The 11,380-nt window shown below is 39.5% G+C and overlaps 3 protein-coding genes across 5 annotated transcripts; 1 reads left to right on the top strand and 2 right to left on the bottom strand.

Moving 5' to 3' along the window:
• The first annotated feature begins 639 nt into the window (after window positions 1-639).
• On the top strand, window positions 640-1,944 carry LOC149588563 (uncharacterized protein F54H12.2-like). The gene has a single exon (XM_089862415.1). It carries the CDS (start codon window positions 640-642, stop codon window positions 1,942-1,944), a length of 1,305 nt encoding a protein of 434 aa, XP_089718541.1.
• Window positions 1,945-2,593: 649 nt separating this feature from the next.
• On the bottom strand, window positions 2,594-9,582 carry LOC149588562 (uncharacterized). Of its 3 annotated transcripts, XR_016379962.1 has the most exons (5): window positions 9,072-9,582; window positions 7,240-8,985; window positions 4,857-7,162; window positions 3,325-4,771; window positions 2,594-3,248 (listed from the first exon to the last, which is right to left on the bottom strand). XR_016379962.1 is itself a non-coding variant. In XM_089862540.1 (3 exons), the coding sequence occupies exons 2-3, from the start codon at window positions 8,968-8,970 to the stop codon at window positions 5,201-5,203; spliced, it is 3,693 nt and encodes a 1,230-aa protein (XP_089718666.1). In that variant the 5' UTR covers window positions 8,971-8,985; window positions 9,072-9,582; the 3' UTR covers window positions 2,594-5,200. The 3 variants fall into 3 exon arrangements, 1 of the variants encoding a protein (XP_089718666.1); XR_016379961.1 differs by having other exon boundaries at window positions 3,325-7,162; XM_089862540.1 differs by having other exon boundaries at window positions 2,594-7,162.
• A 133-nt stretch (window positions 9,583-9,715) lies between these two features.
• Window positions 9,716-10,920, bottom strand: LOC149588561 (uncharacterized). Its single transcript, XM_089862541.1, has 2 exons — window positions 10,507-10,920; window positions 9,716-10,423 (listed from the first exon to the last, which is right to left on the bottom strand). Coding segments are annotated over exons 1-2 (681 nt in total). The 5' UTR covers window positions 10,509-10,920; the 3' UTR covers window positions 9,716-9,744.
• Between the last annotated feature and the right edge of the window lie 460 nt (window positions 10,921-11,380).

Genomic DNA, 11,380 nt, shown 5'->3' with positions numbered 1-11,380 from the left:
TATGAGCGAGCTCGGTACTCCCATAGAGTTCACTAGAGGGAGAGTTCACGTTACGCTACATTTTAGACCACGTAGGATGTGGTCACCGTTATAAATTAGAAGGTAAAACGGACTCGAATATCATTCACACTTGAAGTGTTAGATGAAGAACATCGTCAAATCAAATATGTCCTTTAACCAATCGGACTACGATCAACACTTTTTAAACCAGATCGGACATGGTGGAAAATTTGATTATTATAAACACTTTCATTCCCAAATTGGTAATTCTTTGGCAGTATACAGGGGATTGCCGGTACAACACGGCTATGGGTTAGGGAATTTTATAGCCTCTGCTTTTCGTCGAGCTATGCCTCTACTCAAAAGGGGTGCCACATACCTCGGAAAAAAGTTTTTGAACACAGGTGCGAAGGTCGTGAAGGACGTAGCTAGCGGGATTCCTGTAAAAGCATCTGTAAAATCTCATGGAAAAGCCGCGGCTAAAGACGTCGCCCTTAGTGCGGCGGAAGAAATCCGAAAAATGACGGGGAATGGTAATAAAAGGAAACGCAGGTCTAGATCACTCGTCAGTTCAGTCGTGACAAGGAAGAGGAAAGCAACATCCTTTAAACATCCAGATATTTTTTCCTAAAAAATATAATGACACATGTCCACCCTGGTTCGAATGGATCAATCAGTAGCGAAGTCGAACTTTTCGACGTACCTCTTACCAATACCAGTATTCTGAGTGGAGAATGGGTTGAATTCAGCCCAATATCCAACATTAATGAAAATTCGACAATCACGTTTACCGTGGTTGGAAGTTCCGACGGATACGTGGACCCGGCTAGAACTTTACTACATCTCCAAGTCAGGATTGTTAACCCGGCCGATGGGACCACAATTCCGGTTGCTGCTGATAAAGTGGGGCCGGTAAATAATTTCCTGCATAGTCTTTTCAGCGAAGTACACCTTTCGGCGCAAGAGAGATCGGTTACACCTTCACCGCAAAACTATCCGTACAAGGCCATGTTTCAAACGGCGGTGACATTCGGAGGACCGGCCAAAACTAGTTTTCTTACTAGTTCCATGTTTTACAAAGACACAGCTGGAAAATTTGACGAGTTGGATGAGAACGATGGATTTAAAACAAGGGCAGCCTTTGCTAGAAATGGAACAATCGATATGGTAGGAACTGTACACTTGGATCTTTGTCAACAACCTAGATATATTCCAAATATGACGGATTTGAAATTCAAATTCGTCAAAAGTCCGAATGAATTCTGCGTACACGCAGCCGGTGCGGTTAAATGGAAAGTAGTTTACGAGTTGGCATCTCTTTATGTCCGCAAAGTAAAATTACCCTCGGAAGTACTTGTAGCGCATGCCAAATGTCTGGAACTGGCAACTATGAAATACCCAATTATTCGCACGGAATGTAACTCTTTTTCAATTAACAGTGGTACCAAAATATGCGTTAGAGATAATTTATTCATGGGTCAACTACCTAAAAGAGTTCTTTTCGCTCTTGTAGACCAGAATGCTTATTTGGGTGAATACAAAAAGTCCCCGTTTAATTTCCAACATTTTGATTTAAATCATATTGCCTTGTACCTTGACGGAGCTAGCGTCCCTCATAAACCTCTTACCCCAAACTTTTCTGGTGGTCAATATATGAGATCTTATACTAATCTCTTTACTCAAACCTCTCAATGGTTATTGGACGAGGGAAATTACATTTCACGGGAGGAATTCCCCAATGGGAATTGCATATTTGCTTTTGATTTAAGCGCCGACCTCAGTAGTTCAACTTCTCAATTTCAATTGATAAGGAACGGTAACCTGCGATTGGAATTAAAATTCGCCAAGGACCTGCCCAAGACTATCACAGTTCTATATTACTCCGAGTTTCAGAATTTAATCGAGATTGATAAGAATAGAACAGTTATTTACGATTACAATTAAAAAAAAATGGACACACTGCAAATAACTAAAATTATGCAAAAGGATAAATTCACCAAAGATCTGTTTCGAGGTGTTTTTGCAGCCGACCAGCTACCTCAGAAAGTAAAATTTTTCCCTTCACTCTATATTGTAAATACTGGCTCGTCAAAAACCGAAGGCATGCATTGGACTTGTATATATTTTTCAAGTCGGCAAAATACAGAGTTTTTCGACAGTTTTGGAAACCCTCCCGACATGTTTGAATTTAATGATTTCGTGGAACGTAATAGTCTTACGGTAACTTTTAATTCAAAGCAGTTTCAAGGAGATTTCTCCAATACTTGTGGTGGATATTGTATTTATTTTTCTTTGTTCAGATGTAGAGGTATTAAATTGTATGATATTTGTTCAAAGTTTAAAACTGATAAAGATACGAATGATAAAATGATATCGGAATTTATGTATAAGAGATTTTCAATAAAGTTTTTTTAAAACAAATACAGAGTCTTGAATATTTTTTTTTTTCTACAGATAACCACGCGTCGCGCGCGGGGAAATATTTAAATCCCGCGCGCGGATTAATTCACACGCGCGCCGTCCCGCGGGGAGGCCGGGCCCCTTCTCCTCGTACATGAAAAATGAAAAAGAGTAGGAAAAATTTGAATAAGAATACTTTAACATAATTATATTTATTTTCAACAACATTTCAAAAATTTATAAAAAATAGAAAAAAAAAGTGAACAAGTTTATACAAATTTACAAGAAAGATATTTAAACAATTCCAAGTTATTTATTAAGATATTTAAGTTACACAATTCAAAAATAATTCAAGAGAGAAGCCGGGCTATGCCACGGAGGAAAATTCTCTTTTATTGATCCCTAATTTTATAATGTCCCAGCGCGTAAGTCGATGATGTAACGTTTGTCATCGCACGGGTTCAAGGCAAGTTTCGTCTGTCTTATGGAAAACAACTCATGTTTTAGGCTGACGATTCTTTTCACTTCCTCTACGGTGAGTTCCCGCTGTAATAGACACTCCTTATATTCGGCGTGGCGTATCTTCTTCTGGACTACTCTGCGACAGATTCCTTTAGCCGTTTTCTTTTCTCCCTTCGCAGACAGGATGGAGTACATCTTAGGCCTTAACCCGCAGAACTCCTGGATAGGTGTCCCATTGAGCTCATCTTTAAACTTCCCAAGGACTTTCTTGTTTTCCACGCTGAACAATGGATGGTCTCGAGGGTAGTCTGAGAAGTCGAACATATTCTTGCTCTCGGCAAAGTCCCTGGGCAAATCATCGGTGAATATCTCGTAGGTCAGCGAGTCTGTAATGAGTAGAGAAAAAAAAAACTTTAGTTGCGGTTAGGAGATAAAGCGCGAAAAACATGATTTAACACTTACCAGTATCCGTGAAAAGAAGTTTGGCGGCTTCCCCATATTTAGCTCTTATAGTATTAATATAAAAAAGACTTGGTTTGCCCAAGCCTTAAAAACAAAACGATAAGAGTTTTTCCAGTTGTCTGAAGCGCAGATATTATTTTTTTCTATTGAATTTTAAAGACAATCCGTATTTTACTACTCTGTAGAATTTAATTCAATCACCTGATTTTACTGCTAATGGATTAGTTTCCTATAAATTAATTGAAATAAAAAATTACTTATCTCAGATTTTTCAAGAACGATTCCATTTTCGTGAAACATTTTATCGTGAATTTTTTTCTTTTCAAGGGAGAACGTACTTTAATTTTCAAATAATACTCTCATTAATAATGTATTATATGCGGTCTTTTCGAATACAAAGGGGGCTGTTATCACCTTTCTTATATTTGATGAAGGGGTTCGTTTCTTCTTTAGGCACAGTCACAATTATTGAACTGTGTATATCAGTACTTGTGGGGAAGATTTTAGAAGTGTTGGTTGAGTTGCTGTTTAGTTGACAACATCATGAAAACTTGATGTGTTTAAAACTTTTTGAAATGAAAATTCTCCGAAATTAAAAAAGAAAGTGTTAATTTGATTAAATTTACACAATATCCCTCAACATAATAAATGCATGATAAAATGTTTCAGGAAAATGGAGTTGTTGTTGAAAAATCTGAGATAAGTAATTTTTTATTTCAATTAATTTATAGGAAACTAATCCATTAGCAGTAAAATCAGGTGATTGAATTAAATTCTACAGAGTAGTAAAATACGGATTGTCTTTAAAATTCAATAGAAAAAAATAATATCTGCGCTTCAGACAACTGGAAAAACTCTTATCGTTTTGTTTTTAAGGCTTGGGCAAACCAAGTCTTTTTTATATAATATCTGTTCCTTCAGCCTTAATTTGTATTAATATATTGTAAAAATAATTATATGATTGTCAAACGTCACTAATTCGATGTTCCAGTAAGATGTTCATGAGCATATTGGCTCACTCCAAGTGCCTCTCATTATTTTATGGGAAAGATTAAAATTTTAAATCATTTGGCAGGGGAGTGGTAAATTAATTCACAATTGGTAGGCGGGTGGTAAATTAATTCACAATTGGTAGGCGGGTGGTAAATTAATTCACCATAGATAGGCGGGTGGTAACTTATTTCATATGAAAAGGCGGTTAGTGACTCAATTAAGTTTAGTTGACCTTTCTGTATAGATTTAAAAAAAAGTTATGTCTAAACCACGCGCCAGCACGCGCACATTTCATTGAAAATTTGTTACTTAAGAATTTTCCCTTGTATATACTAAGATTCTTCATCAAAAATGGACAACGAGCTTTCCAAGACTCGAACCTGCAATGTTTTGCCTCGAATGCAAACGCGTTATCCATTACGCCACAAGCCCGTACTTCGTAACAAAAAATTATCTAAACATTGTATTTATAGGATTATTTCATTTAAGTTGAATAAAAGATCTGTAAAAATAAACAACGAGCTTGCCAGGACTCGAACCTGCAATCTTCTGCTTCATAGGCAGACGCGTTATCCTACGCGCCACAAACCCGATGGAGGCTGAATAAAATGCTATGCAAACAGTGTAATATATTTAACGGTTTTACCATGATTTATAAATTATTTAAAATAAAATACTTAGACTTAATTGTTCTTAATCAAACTTCAGAAGTTCAACATTTAATACTTGCTTGATAATTCAAAAGTGTTCCGAACCTTAACTTCGCAGTAGTTTCTGAGTTATTCGATGGAGTGGACCACCAAAAATCCCATGCTTTTTCTATGGGACGCTAAGCCTAAAATCTGTGAATTATTTCTTTAACATTACGGGAGGGTGTGGGTTCTTATCTAGAAGGGCCTACCGGCCCTCTAGAATAATGAAAGTCGTACATAATCAACTTTGACAAATCTAAGATAGCGAACCCTGTGTAAATAGGTCTATCTAAGGTTAAGACCTTATGCAGTGCGTGAATCCCGACCAAGTCGTTTTTGAATACGGTAAATCTTTGGAATGTAGGTGAACTTGCTTTTTTAATGGCGCGCTCCCTAGTCTGTACGAGATCTAAATTTATACGGTTGCGGAGATTCTCCATGGTTTTCCCAAACACAGAGTTGTTACAAAGCTTGAAAAAGTCTTTTTCAAAAGCGTTGACCGCTTGCTTCCTTTTCTCTGTATTAAATTCTATGAAGGGTTTTAACCACGCCCCCTGTTCAAAAGTGAGAATTTTATGGATTTTCCCCAATTTCATCCCTAATGAGAGATAGAACTTAAGGTTCCGGTAGTGTAGGACATATTTCTCTCTATTGTAAAGCGTCGGTATTAGTTTAGGGAGGCTATCTTTTATCTTAAGATTTAGTTTGTTTAATTGATCTACCGAAAAGGGTGATAGTTCGTCCACTTTAACAACTCGCTTTTCAGGGGCTAGGGGATAGCAATTATGTTCCTCGTGTAAATTATCAGGATATTCGAGATCTACTTCTAAAATAAATCCCTGGGAATCGTCGTCGGGATGGTTAAGAATAATTTCTCGAGTGTAATCCTGGCACGGGTGCAACCATCGAAAGCCACCCATAGGCAGGTGGTGACACATGACCGTACCGTAAAGGTTATTACAGTCTAAATAAGTGATGTAGGAACTAGGTTTGGCAGCGTCGTAGGTTTCGGGGATATCCTTATTATTGGCTACCGCTAACCTATGTGTAATAAGAGATACACCCCCTCTAATTCCTTTCTCAATGAATAGATGCATGTCCGGATCAAGGAATAGTTCCAATTTTACCCCGGTCATACGTAGAGCGCTTTGCCAAGCGAACCCGGGGCCGGTAAAGGCGTGGGCGCAATCTAGCTTGTAGTACTCTAAACACATAGCCCGGAAGTTCTCAAACACATCCGCTAAGAGTAGAACGTCGGTTTGCACATACAAATCGTGGTACTCGCCGAGGTTAGCGATTCGGAATTCCTCCCAAACCTTTTGAGCGTGGGAATAATCCTCGTCACTAACCCCTTCATCAGTCAAGGTGTTGAAAAAGTCTTCTTTAGGTGGCAACTCCGTCTCGCTGAATTTCCTCTCATCGTCAAAGTAATCGTAAGGGTATACCTGCTTCCTCAACAGGTACGTCACCTCCTCGGGTTTGAAGACAGAGTTTAAGCATTTAAACTTGTCCGCTCCTCCTCGACTCAAGTTGAAAACTAGAGACTCGAGAGAAGCCGGCATGAACCTGATTGAATCTAAAAAGCGTAGATTGCCCAAAGAAAACGATATGTAGGTTTCGGAATTGGTGGGTATGCACTTGATATCCCGGTCCTTAATTAGTCCAATTTTGTCCATTATGAGATGGGAGTCGTATCGGGAGAGATTATGCATAAAGACGGGAACAAAGTTCGGCGTCTTCAATTTGAGGTTACACGAATTATGGGCCGCACCCCTGTAGGCTCCATTCGTGTGATCGTGATCCCTCACTTTGTGGTTATCAGGGGTGAACTCTTTCCCGCATATGTAGCAGACTTGAGCCGAAACGAAATCCGCTACTTCCTGGTCAGTCAGATTCATGGGCGTGTTGTCCTTTAGTTTTCTCTGGATAATTTCATCTTCGAGTAGAAGTTTTTGTAAAAAACTTTCAGCAGCGTCCATGCCCCGGTACGTAACGGGTTTCGACACTGTTCCATCATGTGCAACAATGACGTAGCTGTATCCGCAGGCAATGTGCTGCGAGGTTTTGGTGGTTGAAGAGAGGTTGGCGTCCGGATCACACCTATGTATTTTTTCGAGAACTGACTCAAAATCGGCGTAAATGACGAATTTAACCTGACGGAATAGAAAATAGAAAACTTATTAATATCTGCATTTTTTTTTTTCTTAACGTGTTAGTTAAAGTTACTTACTTTTTGCTCCCAGGCGATGTTTTTAAATTCTAGGATGGGTTCCTTTACCGGCATGCGAATCTTCTGGGGACCATGTATACTACACTCTTTAACGTGTTCCTTGTGGTTCTGCTCGGCATTAGTAGTACCGGAGAATCGGTGAAGGCAGTAACGGCAATAATAAGTCCTTCCGTCATGTTTCGTGAAATCCGACATGAGTCGGCTCAAGCTTCGAATTAAACAAAAGTGCTTCTTCTCCCCCTCTGTTAATAATAACAGGTCTATCTGACGAGGTACGTCCACCCTGTTCGAACTTACACGCAGCGGAAATATCTCGTTTTCATAGCCGAAAATATTGATCGATAGATTGTTATCTCGCTCGAACTTTTTTAACGCATCCTCCTTTATTTCAACGGGGAATGTGATTGCCGATGTGTCTAGTTCATCTTGGTATCTCACGTACTTTTCGACGTCATTGGGGTGATTTCTGCGGTTGACGGGGTGTAAATGCGCTAAGACTGACCATAGGAAGCATTTATTGTCCGTGTTTTTAATGTTAAGAATGGCCAGTTTAGAAGCTAACTTTTTAGGGGTTGCGAAATACGTACCCCCGTGTAGTGGCATGTAAGATATTATATTAACTTGTAGGAATAAAATTCTATCGAGAGTCCAACCACTACCTCTTCCCTCAAATTCTTCGATTAAGCGACGTAAAGTTAGTACTCCCAAGTCAATTTGTTCCGGAATAATACCCGGATTTAAAATAATAAGGTTCCGTGTTCTATGGTATATTAGACATTCCACATCCTGTTCTGAATTTCCTAGCTCGCGCGTGTAACGGACGCGAACTGTTAGGTACCACTTTATACCTTTATCCGATGCTAGTTTGTTTCTTAGATAGTTTTCTATAGCTAATCTATGTCTTTGAATATACCGATCTACGTCAGTTTCCACCCTTGCGGGTGTAAATCTGGCGCAGAAGATAGCGTTAGCCAATACGTTTAGCTCTTCCAGTTCGTCGGGAGGAGGTTCATCGGGTACGGGATCCTCCTTCTCTTCTCTATCCATCAGGTTATGAATGTCTTGATTGTCTTGTCTTGTCAGGTCAGGCAGTTCGTCCGGGTCGTAAAAGTGTTCCGGAACGTGAACATTCAATTCGTCTTGGTTGTCGAACCGTTTGAAGCAAATGTAGCAGGACACTTTACCGGGTGAGGTGTCGGTCAACGCGATATCCTCGGGTTGATTCCCTCCTTTAAGAATGGTACTCTCTTCTCGGTCCATCAAGGCGTGCAAGGCTTGGTTTTCCTCGTCGTTCAGGTCATCCAGCGAGTCTTGAGAATGAACGTTCGGCACCTCACGAGCAACATGCAAAGGAACATCTTCCTGGTCCATCGGATCAGGCAAGGCTTGGTTCTGTCCTTCGGACAGCTCACCTAGTTCGTCTGGGAGAGGAACGGACCGCGCTCCACTAGCGTCGTCCGAAAGAGAGTAGACATTCGGCACGGGAGGGGCGTTATACGTCGAGGTCGAGGCAATCGGAATTGGGGAGGGGTGCGTAACTTTTTGTTTTTTAACCCTCCGTTGAGTGGGGGAATTATGGGAAGCTAAATGCTTCTGTAACGTAGCACGTCTAGTAAATGTAGACGAACAAACGGTGCATGGGAAAGTGACTCCTCGATGCTTTTCCCGCTTATGTCTTAAAAGACTCTGGTTTTGAATATATTTACGTCCGCAAATATCGCACATCACCATTTTAAACGGTTGATTCTATCATTTCAGGAGGAAAAATAATAGAACTATACCCTCTACAAAATACTGCGTTTCTAATGAAGTGAATTGAAAAAAAATCTTACCTTGTGCGTACAATTTTGATGTCCTTTCGGGAGCAGAGTATTTAAAAATACTTTTTGGAACAGCTCTAGAATTTCGGTGGGAACTTCATAGACTAAAGACAAAGTATCTTCTAGCGTATAGGGGGAAGGCGCTTTTATACTGATATTTAGTTTACTTTAGTCGTAGAATGCATGATTAATGCGCTGAAATGGGTTTCTCCCATGGTTTTACCCATTTCTACAATTTTTCCAATCAATATAACCGTTTTGCACTATTGTTTACCAGACATGATTAGAGGCACGTTTCCATACTTTTTATCTGATACTTGAACATGCGCGTGGGAAGAGGGATTGATATCTTCGCAATATCTGTCTGTTGGATAAAAGATTGCCATCTTCCGATATTTGTGCGACGTTTAGGGGAAATATTTACTTACCCATCGAAAGAAATTGTAAAATTTCTTTTAAATCAATACGGAATATCTGCCTTTCTAAACTAATTTGTTCGCCCCATGGAAAATTTAACCCTTTATCAGTTAAAACTATGATGCTTCTTTTATCGGTTTGAGAGAAAATATGATGATAAGATTTAAAATAGGCTTACCAATAATTAAAAAATGAGCTTAGAATATTATATAAACCTACATACATTAATTAGAAACACATATCATTCAATCATATTTTATTCAGGATTCTATAAATATTGTTTAGCATTCAACACATTCGCGGAAAGCATTTGCTTACAGAATGTAGTACTTAGAAATGTTTTATTATTAAGGGGGTTAAGTATTAATTCTAAATTTAAATTCGACACGGCGTTACAATAATGCATGTCCACTCGGTCCTTCCATTCCTCCATGATACAGTCATGTTCCAGTTGCGAGGGGTGGTCGATTAGACATCCATTACAGCTGCCAGCGATGAGGTCGGTCAGCTGTTGGGTGACCGTTTCCCTGATGAGTGCATCCACCCTTTTTGCCTCGGCGATGAACGTTATTATTTGGACGTGTACTCCCAGCAATTTTTCCCATAAATATGGGCCTATGGCGAATCCCGTCTTGGTCGGGTAGAGGTTTGCGTAGTCCGCCCCCTTACCCCGTACCATCTGTCTGATGTTCAGCATTTTCCTCTCCTGATAGGTAACGAGTTGAATGCGTCTCTCCTCCGATCCATCGAAGAAGTGGGTGCTGGGTTCGACATCATCCCTCTCGAAGAAATTGTTGACCACATCACGCATATTGTAAAGTTGAAGGTATTCGGCTTCACTCAGCGAGATCCCAGTGGACTCGTCGGTCATTCCGAGTCTAACCTTGCAGTCCGGTGTAATGCTGCATGATTTGGTGTGGGAAAGCTCGAACATGTGGGTGTTATCCCTGAAGAGATACATTAAATATGTTAAGAGGGTAATGGGTTTAACTATAACACTAAGATTTAAGTAAAAATGAATTGTACTTACATTTTTCAAATGTCCTGGAAAGTCGCAAAGTGTTAATATACGTCGTCTTGGAGAAAGGCTTGGAGAGTTGTACCTTATCTTTAAGCCTACCCCGTCTTTTATACCATCCTATCACACGTCCTATCATGTATATTTCATCACCGACCACAACGCCAAAAGTTAACATGACGCCTGATTTTCTTAATTTCCCCGCCCACGTCATGGAATTATCCCTGAAAATTTCCACGCCATTCACAAAGTCAACATGGTGTCAAGCTTTCCCCTGGTTTTCCCGCCGAAATTGAAAATTTCCACGCCATTCACAAAGTCAACATGGTGTCAAGCTTTCCCTTGGTTTTCCCGCCGAAATTGAAAATTTCCACGCCATTCACAAAGTCAACATGGTGTCAAGCTTTCCCCTGGTTTGCCCGCCGAAAAATCTGGCGTGAGGACGCCATCTTGGTGTCAGGCGCCAACAGCGGCAACGACGCCAACGGTACCGACAGTACCAACTGTACCAACAGTACCAACTGTACCAACAGTACCATCTCACCGGCAAAACTGTCTTTTTCTATCTACTCACCATGATGAACCAAATATTTCTTTTTTACATTTTTAAAGTTTATATATTTTATTTTTTTATAGAAATTTGAAAGGAGTATTTTTTTAAATAAAAATAGGCTACTGAATATCCTTAGTAAAGAAAAATAACTGCAAAGAAACCTTAACAACAATACTTTAATTCAATTATGAGCCAAAATGATAGTGATTGATATACGTTTTTACCTCATTATTTGTCAAAAGTTTCCAATCAATTGAGGAAAATATCTTTAAGAGGATATTTTTTCTTAAAAATCCTTTGAACCCTGAATTTAAATATCTTTTTTCTCTAAGA

This window comes from Phalangium opilio, unplaced genomic scaffold (genome assembly GCF_054372755.1).
Source record: "Phalangium opilio isolate 3A_F unplaced genomic scaffold, DU_Popi_V2 ptg000540l_1, whole genome shotgun sequence".
Taxonomy (NCBI): Eukaryota; Metazoa; Arthropoda; class Arachnida; order Opiliones; family Phalangiidae; genus Phalangium; species Phalangium opilio.
This window is presented reverse-complemented; position numbering and strand designations above follow the sequence as displayed.